Source organism: Rhinolophus hipposideros (assembly GCF_964194185.1).
Source record: "Rhinolophus hipposideros genome assembly, chromosome: 10".
Lineage (NCBI taxonomy): Eukaryota > Metazoa > Chordata > Mammalia > Chiroptera > Rhinolophidae > Rhinolophus > Rhinolophus hipposideros.
Window position 1 is genome coordinate 63,662,941 of NC_138056.1, and position 15,276 is coordinate 63,678,216.

At 40.6% G+C, this 15,276-nt stretch overlaps 1 protein-coding gene across 3 annotated transcripts in view; it reads right to left on the reverse strand.

Moving 5' to 3' along the window:
• The window catches only part of SMCO4 (single-pass membrane protein with coiled-coil domains 4), a 137,607-nt gene extending 132,887 nt beyond the window's left edge, over positions 1 to 4,720 (reverse strand). For 2 of the 3 annotated variants that reach the window (XM_081062619.1, XM_081062618.1), the window contains exon 1: positions 4,538 to 4,630. In XM_081062619.1, coding sequence (XP_080918745.1) covers positions 4,538 to 4,557 — 20 coding nt within the window. In that variant the 5' untranslated portion in view covers positions 4,558 to 4,630. Of the gene's footprint in view, positions 1 to 4,537 lie in introns of all 3 variants that reach the window. The other variant, XM_081062620.1, reaches the window with a different exon arrangement.
• Between the last annotated feature and the right edge of the window lie 10,556 nt (positions 4,721 to 15,276).

Here is a 15,276-nt window from a genome sequence, read left to right on the forward strand (position 1 = left end):
AAGAATGCACTAGAAGGAATCACCAGCAGACTAGATGAGGCAGAGGATCAAATCAATGATTTGGAAGACAAGACAGCAGAAAACACCCAATCAGAACAGCAAAAAGAAAAAAGAATCCAAAGAAATGAGAATAGTTGAAGAGATCTCTGGGACAACATCAAGTATAACAACATTCTCATCATAGGGGTACCAGAAGAAGAGAAAAAGCAAGGGATTGAGGACCTATTTGAAGTAACAATGACTGAAAACTTTCCTAACCTGGTGAAGGAAATAGACATACAGTTCCAGGAAACACAGAGTCCCAAACAAGATGAACCCTAACAGGCCCACACCAAGACATATTATGATTAGAATGGCAAAGTTTAAAAAGAGAGAATCCTAAAAGCAGCAAGAGAATGGCAACTAGTAATTTATAAGGGAGTTCCCATAAGATTGTCAACTGATTTCTCAATAGAAACTTTGCAGGCCAGAAGAGATTGACACAAAATATTCAACGTAATGAAAAACAAGGATCTACAACCAAGATTACTTTACCCAGCAAAGTATCGAAGGACACATAAAGAGCTTCCCAGGCAAGAAAAAGCTAAAGGAGTTCACCCATCACCAAACAAATATTATGAGGAATGTTAGAGGAACTTTTTTAAGATGGAAGAAAAAAGATTAAAATTATGAATAATAAAATGGCAATAGGTACAGATCTGTCAACAATTACTTTCAATGTAAATGAATTAAATGTTCCACTCCAAAGACACAGGAAGGCTGAACGGATAAGAAAACAAGATCTTTATATATGCTGCCTATAAGAGACTCACTTCAGATCAAAAGAGACACAGAGACTGAAAATAAAGGGATGGAATAAAGGTATTTCATGAAAATGGATACAAAAAAACAAAAAGTTGGGGTAATAATACTTATACCAGACAAAATAGACTTTAAAACAAAGACTACAAGGAAAGACCCAGTAATCCCACTTCAGGGGATTCAGAAACCCAAATGCTATTTCAAGAAAACATGTGTATCCATATGTTTATTACAGCATTGTTTATAATGGCCAAGGTATGGAGGCAGCCTGGGTGTCCATCAGTGGACAAAGAGTAGGTGGTACGTATGTACAATGGAATATTGCTCAGCCAGGGAAGGGAATGGGTTCTTGCCGTCTGTGATGGCATGGATGGACCTGGAGGGTATTGTGCTGAGTAGAGTATGTCAGACAGAGAAAGACAGATGCCATGGGATTTTGCTTATATGTGGAATCTAAAGAACAAAATAAACAAACAAAACAGAAATAGACTTATAGATACAGAGAACATTTTGATGGTTGCCAGATGGGAAGAGAGTTGGGAGGGTGGGTAAAAAAAGGGAAGGGATTAAGAAGTACAAATTGGTTGCTACACGGTAGTCATGGGCATGTAGGGTATAGCATAAGTAATATAGTCAATAATATGATAATAACTATGTATGGTGTCAGACGGGTACTAGATTTATTGGGGTGATAGATGGGAGGGGGTTGAGGGCAGGGTGTAAAAGATGAAGGGAATGAGAAGTACAAATTGGTAGTTACAAAACAGTCATGGGGATGTAAAGTAAAACATAGGAAATATAGTCAATAGTATGGAAATAGCTATATATACTGCCGGGGAGTACTGTACTAGACTAGTCAGAGGGATCAAATCTCTAACCACTATGCTGTACACCTGAAATTAACACAAAATGATATTGAACGTCAACTGTAATTGAAAAATTTAAAAACGGGGAAAAAGGTGAAGGGGAATAAGAGGTCCAAATTTCCAGGTATAAAACAAATAAGTCATGGGGATGTAATGTACAGCATAGGGAACATAGTCAATACTATTGTGACAGCATGGTACAGTGTCAGATGGTTGCTGGACTTATCCTGGTGATCACTTCTTTAGGTATATAAATGTTGAATAACTATGGTGTATACCTGAAACTAATGTAAGGTTGTATATTAGCTGTATTTTAATAAAAATCTTTTTTTTTTTAATTTGTGATAGTGGTGTAAAAATGTAGTTAAAGATGTTGTTCACTATGCTAAACAGTGAGATTTTATAAGAATATTCTGAATACATTTCTGTCTCAGAGTAGAATATAACTACTTGAGTGGTGATATTGTTTTATCTCATAACACTCTCAACTGTAATAACAATTAATTTTTCATGATCACATTGGCTACTGCAGGATGTCTCAAAAGTCTGGAAACGTAGGATAAACTTTTTTTAAAACAGTATGTTAGTTACCTTTTCAGACAATATGCTGACTAATATGGATCTGTGTCCAAAATAAATACAGCCCAGAATATCAGATTGTTAATATGAAAAAAAGTAAATCCACTATTCTCTCTGTTTTAAAACTTTCTTTTTTGCCACCCTGTTGTATATTGCACTTTTTTCTTAGATTAACGATTGGACCCATTACTTACATTTGAACATGTAACTACCCTAATGTATAAAAGGAAGCTTATTCTGCATTTCCAGACTTTGAACACTTAGAGCCAAATCTGTAGTCCAGCTTTGGTCAGGGATTGTTTTGTTGTAAAGAACAGAACCCATTCGAGCTAACTAAATCAAGAAGGGGGGTTTCTGAAAGGATATATCACACTGACACTGAGAACTGTCGTTCTCCCAGGAGAGAGAATCTAATTAGCTCTGTCGGCCAATACTGAGCAGCCAATACAGCCGCTCCCCGGCTCCTGGTCCAACCAGCAGTGGCTGCAGGACTTGGCCTACCACAGATGACTACACAGCAAGAAGAAAGGGAAATAGTAGCTGGGACTGGCTCAACCTCAAGTAATATCTCCTACATTCTTTATATTTTAGGGGTCCTTGTAAACTATATCAAATATTTTTAGAAAAAACAAGAGAGAGAAGTGGCACGAGGGCTTAAGAATGTTGGGGAACAAAGAGGCAATTCTCATTTACTTAGCAAACATTTACTGAGTGCCTACAATACAAAACTGTCTGAGAAACTGTTCTAGTAAATCCAGTGAAAATTTAGTCTCAATGCCAACTTTGGCTCAGTCAAAGGTTGCCAACACCAGCTCCTCAGCTTTTATATTTTTAGGTCAATATGACAAAAGCCAGGGTTCAGAGCAATGACCCAGGCACCCCAAGAGTGTCCGTTATCACAGAAAGATGAACTTCTATATTCTTGGAACTATCTGAGGGCAGGAAAATGGACTTGTTTATTTGGAACTATTTTCAATAGATCTGGACAAAAAATGCTTCAGAGCTAATTTTAAGTTAACCTTTTAATAAACAGAACATTCCATTCCCCAATCTAAGGCTTTGCTGTAAAAGATTCATATCAATGAGAGCATATGAGTGAAAAACAACTTAAAAACACTATGGAAGAATATCATTTGGTGGTAGATGGTAGACACAAACTGATTAATTGCTGCTTCCATGATCTGCGGGTACCTGATATGTCAAAACAGGTAAACACAAAACTAAGCCAACTGTTTTTATGCATCTGACTGGAGAACTTTGGGAAAATCTGGTAGGATACCACTGCATAGTAATTATAACGATAGCTAACACACCAGGTACCACTGGGCACTTAGTATACAATATCTTACTTAAATAAGATACATGTACATATGCACATGTACATATAAATAAATATACATACAGACATATATGTCTTAGATGTAACTCGGAGAAGTAAGGGTTATTATCACCCCCATTTTACAAATGAAGAAACTGAATCTCAAAGAGTGACTAAAACCTTTCGATTACCCAACCCAACCAGCTTTTAATAACTTTTCATGGCCTAGTAATTCAACATCTAAAGAGCAGAATATAAAGTTGGAAGTAAGTTAGGTAATTACTTAGTAGTTGTCTAGAGATCCAGCCCAGATAATTCTGGCCCTGAACTAGAGTTTGGAGGGCCTAACTTAGTCATTCATCTCAGTGGGTTTTAATTCTACAATTTAAATCAGCAACAACCTCCATCCCAAATCATGCAGAGAGGTGACCACCACTTATGAAAATCCATAAGAAGTCTAACTCTTGAGCTCAGATGTGGAACTCAGCCAACAGTCTCTTTAACTCAAGTTCACATGTTGGTGCGGTAACATAATCCCATTGAGTCAAGGTCAAATGTGACAACAGGGAAGTCATCTATTAAAGGAAATCATTCAAAGATCACTGTGGAATTGGCTTGTGAAGAGAGATCAAAATCTAACTGTGCTGCAAATATTGATATTTATTAAGATTTGTATTATTATCATTGTAAATGGATGGCTGCACAGACTAGTGAATTGTCTGTTCTGAGGTCCCCCAACTTGCCTCTAATGAGCTGACCTTATAAAATTAGTGAAATCCGTAAAAGTGAATCCTGTAAAAGCTGGGGCCGAGCCGCCCTGCGAGGGCTTCTCAGCAAAACTAACAATCAACAAATGCTGTATTATTATTCAACAGGGACAGGGTCAGGTGGCACAGCAGAAGGAATGAGTCATCTTTGGCAAGAATATAAGATTAGGTAGTTTGGGAGCAATAGGAGAGGAAAAAGCACTTACATTTTCAGTTTTGCCGTCATCCATGAGGGGGATACTCTGTCCCTGTGTTCTCTCTTACTTTCTAGAGCTTTTCCTTCTGGCCCTACAGGCCTGTTCCCCAGGCTCTTAGACAGAAGGATACATCCCTTTCATCCCTCTGCCACTAACACCTGAGCATGTTTACTCTTCTAATCCAATGGCATTAGCCTAGTTTAGCATTAACCTTCTTCACTCTGGCCTGGGCCACAGGAGGGAGGGGATCCTAGAGCAGAAAGCAAATGAGTGGCGCCGTGGGAGAGCAGGTGGGCAGAGCCATTCTGGTGCATGAGCGGGGCACTCTGCTGCCCAGCTCCATCTGCACATCTGGTACCATCCTATCTACTCCCTGGTCTCGTGTTGGATGCTCCCCACAGTGCATTGTACTTGTGAGTAGTTCTTGGGGTCGTAATCGGACCAGCTGTGAGAGCTGTGAAGTTCTCAAAAAAAAAAAGTATAAAAGGGACTATGTAAAGTTAGTTTTTACTACAGGCTTAAAGAAGAGTGGGATATTCTGAAAAGGGGTTTCATGGATGAGAACATTTAGAATCTATGTAAATATGTAAGAAACTGTTGTAGTGTTTGCCTCTAGAGCAGGGGTGTCAAAACTTCGGCCCGCAGGCCAACTGTGATCCACAATCCATTGTTAATTAGCCGGCAGCAAATTCCAAAAATATATTTAGTTTACTTAAATAACCCAGGTGAGGCAATACGTACTTCACCTCCAGTGAGTGGCCTGGCTGTTTGTGTATTTTACCGCATGTGGCCCTTGGTGAAAACCATTGAAAAAAGTTTGAACACCCCTGCTCTAGAGAGAAGAAGTGGAATCTGGGCTGGGGTGGGAGGAGGACTTACTTTTCGTACTTAAATCCTCTTATGTATTTTGGATTTGGGGTCATGTTTTTTGTTTTTAAATTAGGTTTTAAATGATCTTAGGTCATCTGGTTGAACCCGAGATGTAAGGCGTAATGATTTTTTTAAAAATGGAATCCTTGACAATTGTTCATCTGCCTCTCCCAGACTTCCCTGAAGTCCTCCCAAATGGAGGCCACCTGTTCACCCCTTCCCCACGTTTGCCCACCAGATTGTCTCAAGAATGAGGGCATGTAAAGCCAGTGTTCTGCTGCTTGGAAGTCATTGCTCGTGCATCTCAAATAAACACTACTCCTTCAAAGCTCTTGCCTGCCAGGTACTCCATGCTAATAATATCTACATTTCTTGGCTTTTACTAAATGTATAGCATTCTACCTGCTCTAAATATCTAATCTAATTTATTTTCATTTATAGATGTGAAAGCTGAAATAAGAGACATTAAGTGACTACAGGGTACTGTGTGCTAACATTGGGATTCAAATCCAGTCTAAAGCCCATACTCCTAACTCCATCACAATATTCCCTTCCCTTCCTTCCTGTGTTGGGCACTTTGATTACCGCCTCTTGTCATCTCCATGTTCATTGATGAGTTTTCCATATGATATGGTATCTGTATCCTCTCCTTTCCTCACCTTCATCTTGGAACAAGTGAAGGAACCATGAAAGTGCCGGTAAGGAAGTTTAGAGGGCTACTCTGGGTAGGGGGTGGGAAGGCAGAATTAAAACAACAAAGAACAAATAACCACCAGGAATATCCAAGCGGTGCCTGCTCCTCATTCTCTATCACCACATCCATCCCCCCAGCACCCTCCACCCATAAGAACAAACCCCACCACCACAACACACACCCCACTCATAAGAACAAACACACATACTACAGCCCTGACAACTGTGGATTCTGCTGCAGAGAATTTTGTTTCTTTTCTTCCTAGGATCTTATGTTTTGGCTTTTTATTTCGTCTTTCGTTAGGAGTATCACTAAAAGACTCACTGAAAAGGAAACTAAAAAGACCTACCTGGTGAGTGCCTGCTGCATGGACAGAAAAAAAAATGTTCGTGTGCAAAGGTACAATCCAGAATAGAACAGGCATGGAACTGGCAAACAAAGGCTGACCAGCAAGAGGCTGAAACGCGAAAGAGGAGGAGAGCAAGGATCCGGGATTGCAGGAGGACAGAGGAGGAAAGGGACATTTTTATTCTTTCTGCAAAATTCATACAGCAATCATAGAAATAAGAGTTAATCATCTCCCTTCCCTTGCCCCCTGGCTAACCAATGGCTTGAAAATAAATAACTGAATTACTCTCCCCTCAGTCACACTACTAAGTCAGTCCAGTGAAAAAACAATCTACAAGCAGAGCCTGTGTTCTGAGGAATAAAATAGAGAATTCATCTTTGGTTTTCAAACTCAGAAGTGGTTGTCATAGCCCTACGAAGGGGGCGTGCACACATGCACGCGCGCACACACACACACACACACACACACACACCTTAAATAGGAAAAGGATCTAGATAGGTAACTTTGCATCTTTCAAGTTTCCTACAGCTTGCATCCCAGGCAGAAAAGATGTTTCAAGTTTCCACAGGGGACTGGCTTGAAAGAGAAACTGAAGGATTTAAACAGCTTTCTGAATAAGGCCAAAACTCAAACTGTCAAGAAGATTCATATTATTCTTCTTTCTTATTTCTCTTCACCCTTCATCTATTTTTTCCTTCTGTTTTTCTCCCTTGGTGCACACCTGACCTTTTCCTTTTTTCTACTCTCCCTCTCTTTGTACCGTCTTCACAAACACGATAAGGCAGAGAAGCCAATAACATCGCTTTAACTGTATCACAGCATTTGGGGAGTTAGGAGGAATAAATGCCACACCTCATTAGAAGACTGTCAGCCCAGAAAAAGAAATCCAAATAAAAGACCTGGGAGCAGAATACCAGGAGCTACCAGGGAACAGCTCATAACCAGGAGATGAGAAGAGCTGCATCTTTGGGGCTGACTTAACTTAACCATCTGGGTTGATGGCAACTTTCACTGAGGTTGGCACCATCAGCACAGGGCCGAGCCTGCAGCCATTCTCAATAAACATTATTTCTCCTGGATATTTTGGCAGCGCATGTAAGCAAGGTCTCTAACATAAGGCCACTGCTTTGCAATCAAGTGTAACGCTTGTGTCAGAGACAATGGTGGCAAAAATAACATGGATAATTTTTAGAGATGTCATTTTTTATGGGTTTGAGGAGCCACATGGAAACCACATGCAGTCCCTGCCCTGCAAGCTTCAAAGTCAGCTGGGGAGGTAACATGTGAAAATATATATATATAAAGATAAATGCAGCAATAAGGTAAGAATATATATGGAAGAATTTACTCTGCTTTAATGAGTAGAAACAGCTTCCTAACAACTCTACATTCTCCCGCCCTAATCAGCTGCATTCCCTTCTCACCTCTCCGCTCCCATCTACAGGCATACACCTACCCACATACAGACATTACTGCCAAGACAGCTGCAAAGATTCCTTATCTCTGAGAACTCCTAGTCTCTTCCTACTTCCTAGTTATAAAATGAACGAATCCCACAGAGGAAGTTGGCAGGTATTGTCACTACCTTGAAGAGCTCCAAAGAGTGCTGTAGCCACACCATCTTAATCTTCAAGATGTACGAACAGGCTGGATGTATTAACCTCAGCAGCTACAGTGTTTCCCCAAAAATAAGACCTAACCGGAAAATAAGCCCTAGCATGATTTTTTAGGCTGGCATTGCCTGAACATAAGCCCTAATGCATCTTTTGGAGCAAAAATTAACATCAGACCCTGTCTTATTTTCAGGGAAACATGGTAGTAGCACCTTGGTCCTTTGTGGTTCCCGAGGCTTCTCACTTCTGGTCTATTTCTGACCAGAACTACCCTTTCACTCCTTGGCCAGTACCTAGACTTTTGAAACACCTGAGTTCTGTCTGTTCCTATCCACTGATATCCAACTGTCCTGGGCCTTTGGCTCACCTAGTGATCTGGTTAACCCCACCTAGTGATCTGGTTAATGCCAAGACCCCAGACGTCTCCTACTTTTCCCTCCCCTTGGCCTGATGGAGTTCTACCCTATGTCTTTTTGGATAGAAGGTCAAGATCCAGCATTCTTGCTTCAGTTAAGTGAGTTACATTATAATAATGGAAAAATGGATTACTGGCAGATTTCCTCTTACTATGATGCATTATCCTTATCCAAATGAAATTACCCTACGGGTCCCTATAAGGTTTGGGCTCCAGAAAGAGGTCTCTGTGGTTTTAAAAGATCAAAAAAGGGATCACCATAGCAGAGTGAGCCTCTTCCCCCTCCCTAGTTATAAAATGAACTAAACCCACACAACAAGTTGGCAAGTATAGTCACCACCTTGAACAGCTCCAAGAAGTGCTGTAGCCAAACCATCTCAATGCCAGGATGTAACAATATGCAGGGCTGACGAAGGTCTGGTGCCTTGTGTGGCTCAGGTCAGCATAAGGAAGGAGCGATGCACAGCTAACAGAGACAGTCCATGCCAGCTGCCTTCCTTCCTTTTCTTCTAAGCTGTGCGACAGATGTGAAAATACTGCTCCTACTTGGCAGGACGGTGCTGAGGAAATACTGTGGGCCTCCCCCACGGTATTAGAAGCTTCAACGATAAAGGCAGCAGCTGAGGCCAGTCCCTGGCACATGGTAACAGCTTGATTAATGTTTGATGAACAAATGATTAGGACTCCTTTTTACTCCACTTTGAATCTTCCACTTAAGTATTCCTTCCTTTAATACTTCTTGAATTGAATTCAAATGTCATTAACAGAGGTTAGGATACCTTTCTGAAATATTGGCTTAGGAGACGCAAAATGTTTAACTAAAGCAATGAATGGTTCTCCACTTAGCCAGCATATGAACTTTGGCCAAAAACAAATTAATTTGGACCCAATCCAATTTGGAGCTTAAGGTTTCCTTTCTTAAGGTTGGTGTCACTGAGCTGTGACCCTCAGATAATAGTCTGGTATTTAGAAGTTGGAATCTCAGTTTCAACTAAGGTTGACAGCAGCCAGTTGAAAGCAATTGACTAGAAATTTTCATTTGGACAAATTTCAAACATTGATATTAAAATTAGATTGTGTTTTCTTCTAACATGGTAGAACACTAATGGAGAGATGGCTCTCTCTCTCTCTTGTAATTCTGAAGCATTTAATTAGAATTTTGAATAACAATGGTGAGTTAGATCTGGTTTTGGGAACAATAGCAGTGCTTAAAAATCACTTTACCTGAGACTAAAATTCATCTTCCTCATCCATGAACCCCAGAAAGTGATATACGAGCACACGGGACCTACTGAAGATTAGTGCAGCCAGGACCCATTGCAAGGGTGGAAATCTGCCATATTTTCCTCAAAATATGAATTCATTCTCCCAGAGATATTTCTGGGATCAAGGGTTTTAATAAGATGTTTTCTAAACCTCGTAATGATCTTCCAGTCACAAGGCAGTTTCCTTTACAGCTCAGCTTTTTACACCCTTCCCTAGTCCCTCTGTGCCACCTCCCTGCCCAGCCATCTTTGAGATGCCCCAGCTCTCAGGCACAAGTTCTCAGGAAAGGCTTGACATGTGAATTTAAATGACTGGACTTCCTATTTGAAAAAGTGTTTCCTCCGGAAAGAACATCTTTATCCCTCCTAATTTTGGGTGGAAAGATGGGGGGAGATGTGGATAGATTGATGTGTGTGTGTGCATATGTGTATATATCTACGTGCCTAAGGAAGCCCTTCCTCAATACCCTTCAAGTTCAACAAACGTATTCTAAGCATGTTGGAAAGGCAGAATGGTGTGTGGCAGTGACTCTCAGGCTTGACTACACATTAGGATCACCTGGGAAGCTTTTGAAACATACCAACATCTTGTCCTTACTCCAGTCCGGTCAGACCTCAGCCAGGGTGTAGTACCAGCAGCATGACAGAACACACTTGGGCTTTGAGACGAGCAGATGTTGGTTCAAATCCCAGCCCTGATACTTACAAGTGGCACGATTTTGAATGAATTACTAACTAGTTAACTAAGTTAGTTACATATACTAACTTTGGCATATGTTAGTGCCTTCACCTATAAAATGAGGTAATGATACCAATCCCGCTGAGATGTAGGCCAGTTAAATGACCAACCAGGCACCTGACCCATAGTAGGGCCTCTATAATTTTGGTTCCTTTGCTCCACTCTGCCGGGCGTTAAGCTAGGTGCTAGAAATCACACATACAAAGAGCCATGGCAATATCTAGCCTTCAATAAGCAGATACTTCCTTTTTGACTAAAAAATAAAAATAAAAAAATTCCTCTAACAGTTCCCACTACTTCTTCCAGAGCAGTGATTTCTCACTTCTGGGTACACATTAGAATCACTCTTGAAATTTGTTTTTAATGCAGATGGATATTGGCTCGACCCCAAAGATTCTGATTTAATTGATGTAAGATAGGACCTGAGCATCACTATTCTTTAAAAGCTTTTATTGTGAGTCCAGGATTAAAAGACACCGTTCTGTTAGAACAAGGATAGATATATTATTGTGGAAAGAGCAATAAATAAATGGTCAAAAGATGGTTTTGCCTTCCAGCTTTGACACTTTCAGTATGAACTTGGACATATCACATACATTCCCCAAAATTGATAATGGAAATAATATTTGTTGGCTTAAAGGACAGTCATAGGATCAAATAAGATAACGTTAAGTAAAAGTGTTTTTGAAACCATAAAGCAGTCTGCAATTTTGGCTCATCATTCTAAAGTTGACAAAGTCTTGGGGTGCAAGCAGCATGGTTGGTCTACAACCCTTCACTAGATTGTCCAGTACCTGAGGGTGGGATGGAGAATTTGGACATGGAATCCAGGGGGACATGATGTTGACAATAACAAGATTTTGCCCACTGTCCTCAAATGGAAAAAGAGAAAATGTTTCTCTGGGTCAAAAATCCACCAAACTTCAAGGCAAACTGAAATAACAAATTTCTCACCATCCCAAACAATTTATCTCATATGAAGACAGTCGGTAGGACTTCTTATTTTTATAATAAAGGTTCTGCTCCTTGAATTTGGCTTCCTCCTGCCCCTACACTATTCCCCCACTGACAGGTCTTCGAGGAAGATAGGAATAGTTCATTATTCTAATCACACAGGTCCTGGGTGTTAAGTTTAATTTAGCTGCCTTGTGTGGTAGGCTGCTGGGATATTTTCAAACCTTTAGCCCCTGGAACTGTAAATCAGTTTGAATATCAGCCAGGGAAATTGTTGAGATGTGAGTTAGCCTTGTGTCCATAGATACCACTCATTACTTCTGTAATGTGACCATAACAATAAAGGTCGCAATTAAACACTACTTTCTAGCAGGTCTTAAAGATCAAGAAAGATGAACTGGGGACGTTTTATAAATGCTGCTCTGATCTCCCATCACTTCAGTATTCGGCACTCGTTTGTGTCTGTAACCACATGCTTTTCCAGCATTTTTTTAGACAGTGGTTCTCAACCTTGGTTCCATATTTTGGGAGTTTGATAGAAATCAGAATCTCAGGCCCCATCTCAGACTTAGTGATTCAGAATCTGCGTTTTAACCTGCATTTCCCACAGGTGGTTTCCATGCACATTAAAGTCTGAGAAGCCCTGTCTGACAGAAGCATCTCATCAACTCATCACAAACAAATGTGCCAATTATTATTTCCCCATTTCACAGATGAAGCAATTGAGACTCGGAAAGGAGCAGTTACATGACTAAATCAGGATCATACAACTAGTTATTGACAAACCCAGATCCATCCCAGATCCGCGGATTTCAAGAGCAGAGCATTCTCCCACCTTCTGACATTGACCTTGTAGGATTTGGTTATTTTTAATTGTCATGGAGAACATTGTGTCTATAATTTATTTTGCATCCTCTTCTGCACAAGGGAGTTTCTCAGGGGTTATTCTTAACAAACTATCTGCAAGAAGAAGTGAAAAAAAAAGAAAAGCTGTAAGCGATATACCACCCAGAAAATAAAGATGACGAAAAGTAAGATTTCCACTGATAAGGACCTTTATAAGAAAGCCAGAGAAAAGCTTTAATCTATGGATTTCTGGTAACCCTGGAAACCTGCACCTCTATAGAACAGAGATAAAAATCCTCAAAGGACTGGGATGAAGATTAGTAATACAATTAGATAAAAGGCAGATGGAACCTTTTGAGAAAGAAATCAATACCCACACAGATGCAGAACACCAATATAGAAAATATCCCCCTACTCCTTACCCCTGCAGCAAAACACTAGCCATGTCTTAGGTGGGGCCAAATGTCCTTTGACTGGTGACATCACCCCCACCATCTTGCACTTTTGCCCTGCCTGACCCAAACTCTAAGTACCCGCAGTCCAGGCAGTGCCAGAGGCTGAAGGATCAGCACTCCACCAAGAAAAAGCACTAGAATAGGTATGGGAAGATGAACTAACTGTGTGACCTTGGATAAGTCACTTGATGTTTCTGAATCTCAGTTCCCATATCCATAAAATGGGGGATAACAGACCTGCCCTGCCTCCATCATAGACTTTTTGAGTATTAACTTTGTTAATCCATGTGAAAGTGCTTGGGAGTTCATGATTTTTTTTTATCATGAAACCTGGTAATAAATATGGTGTTATAATTCTAGTGTTTTCTTGGTTATACCAGCACAGACACTTAAAATTCACACTATTGTACTGAAAATGGCCCAGTGCTATGCAGAAGCCATCGGTTTCTGGGCTGCCTGAATTGTATGACAAGCTTGGTGCTAACAAACTGTGGAAGGTGTAATAATACAGGTTGTTTAAAAGGGACTAGGAACAATCCAGAAAAGACTCGCTAACAAAGGAGCTCCCCCAGCGGCAAGCTGCATTGCCCTATATTCCACTATTACAGCAGTATTTGCTGAGTTGAAGCATTGTCCTTGGGAAGCTTTGAAATGGAAATCCTCCTAGGAAAGGTTAACATATTGACTGGTTACCAGTCTCTTACACTTTTTTTTCTGAATTAGTCTATCCACAGATTCCTTTAGTGCTGCTTTTAAACAAACTCCCCAACCAAGGGAATTGAAAGGTAATTTTGATAGTGGAGCAAAGAGAGAATTTTGGAAACTGAGCCATTGCCTTGAGAAGCAAACTTGGGTAAAGAGCTGCAGTGGGATGCAGGAGGGCAGTCAGTGCCCCCAGGGAGGTAAAAATCCAAACTATTGCGATGAACACTAAATAAAGGAATGGGAGAGAGTGCCGAATCAAATTCACTTTATACTTTTTTATGAGATCTAAAGAGGAAAGAAGAATTGGATCCTGTGTTCTTTTGCCTGGTCTGACTCCCTCATTGGGCCAATTATTTGCCTTTTTCTCTTGGTAGTAGAGTTTTAGCTTGATACTGCTCCAGGTAATGGAAAAACAAACAAAGCTAATTTAACAATCTTGACTATTGCTCATTGTAAATCATTATTTATTCCAGACAAGTAATTATCTGCAAGACTCTCCTAAGTGTACCATCTTTTAATCAAAAGTCCTTTAAAGTGGGTTGGAAGGCTTTTGTCCAATATGTTACCTATTTTAAGAAAAACACATTCAGGGTTCTAAAAAAATATCTTCTAAGGCTGGAGACATGGAAGTGTTCTAGAACCATTCACTGGAGTAACATGCTGCCTCAGTTTCCCCAGGGTGATCAGTATCTGGAGAGCTAAAGATAAGACAATGAAAGCACAGCACGGATCCAAGCAAACTCAAAATGGGTAGCTCACACTTCCCCAATGGACAATGAGTTTTGTTCCCCAAGTCCGCACATTTGTGAACCTTTAAACCAGTCAGTTCATTCATGTTCCAGCCAGTCACCAATCAGTGGACACAAATCACCCAGAGCAATCACCCTTTACCCCACCCTAGCTCCAAATCCCTGTGCTCCCCCAATTCTGGTAGATTCTAGCCTTACTGGTCTTCCCTTTCAATTCTGGTTTTACTCCCATCCATTGCATTTGACCCCTAAATTTAGATCCAAAATTTGACCCTCAGGACTCTTCACTTATTGCAGTAGATTGGATTTACTCGTCACCAAATATTCTGATTCTTCTCCCTACGAGAGAAGTATGAAAACCTGCCCTGTTGAACTCTGCAGTAGCTGTGGGCTCACTTGGCCAATGAAAAGTGGGCAGAAGTAACCCTAAAAACATGGCTTGACATCATTCTTTTCCCTCTGTCTCATCAATGACAGGAAAGGTTCTAGGGAGAGGCTACTCCATCAGCCTGGTCCCAACATGGAAATGTGGAATGGAGAGGCAGCTGCCCCATGTTGGACATAGGAGTGATAAAATAAACCTTTGTTATCACAAACATTGAGATTTGGGAGTCTTATTTGTTACTGTAGCATAACTGATTCACACGTCCTTGGATTCCTATCCTTCACAGAAACTTTAGACACACACACAAACTGCCAGATTTGGCTCCATCCCCAGCACACCATGGTGATCAGAGAGAAAACACAGACCCATCGGCCAGGGAAAAGCAACATGCTCATGGATTCTAGGATGATTCAGTGCCTGGGAAGTGGTTTGTAATGTTCTGAGCCGCTGATTTCACCTGTCTTTCTGGGGTTAAGGCCTCTTCACAAAATCTCATCCCAGAATCTAGCATGCTACACAATACCAGGGTCCCTTTGGGTAAACTAAGCATTATCATCTTAGAAGGCCCTCATGAAATCTCATGACATAGCTTTCCTTCAAGTCTTGTAAGAGGAAATGCCCCATCTGGCCTTCTCCAGGCCATCTACTTGTCTAGAAAATTACCAAACTCTATTCATTATCACGGAATTGAATTTCTAAAAACACAGCA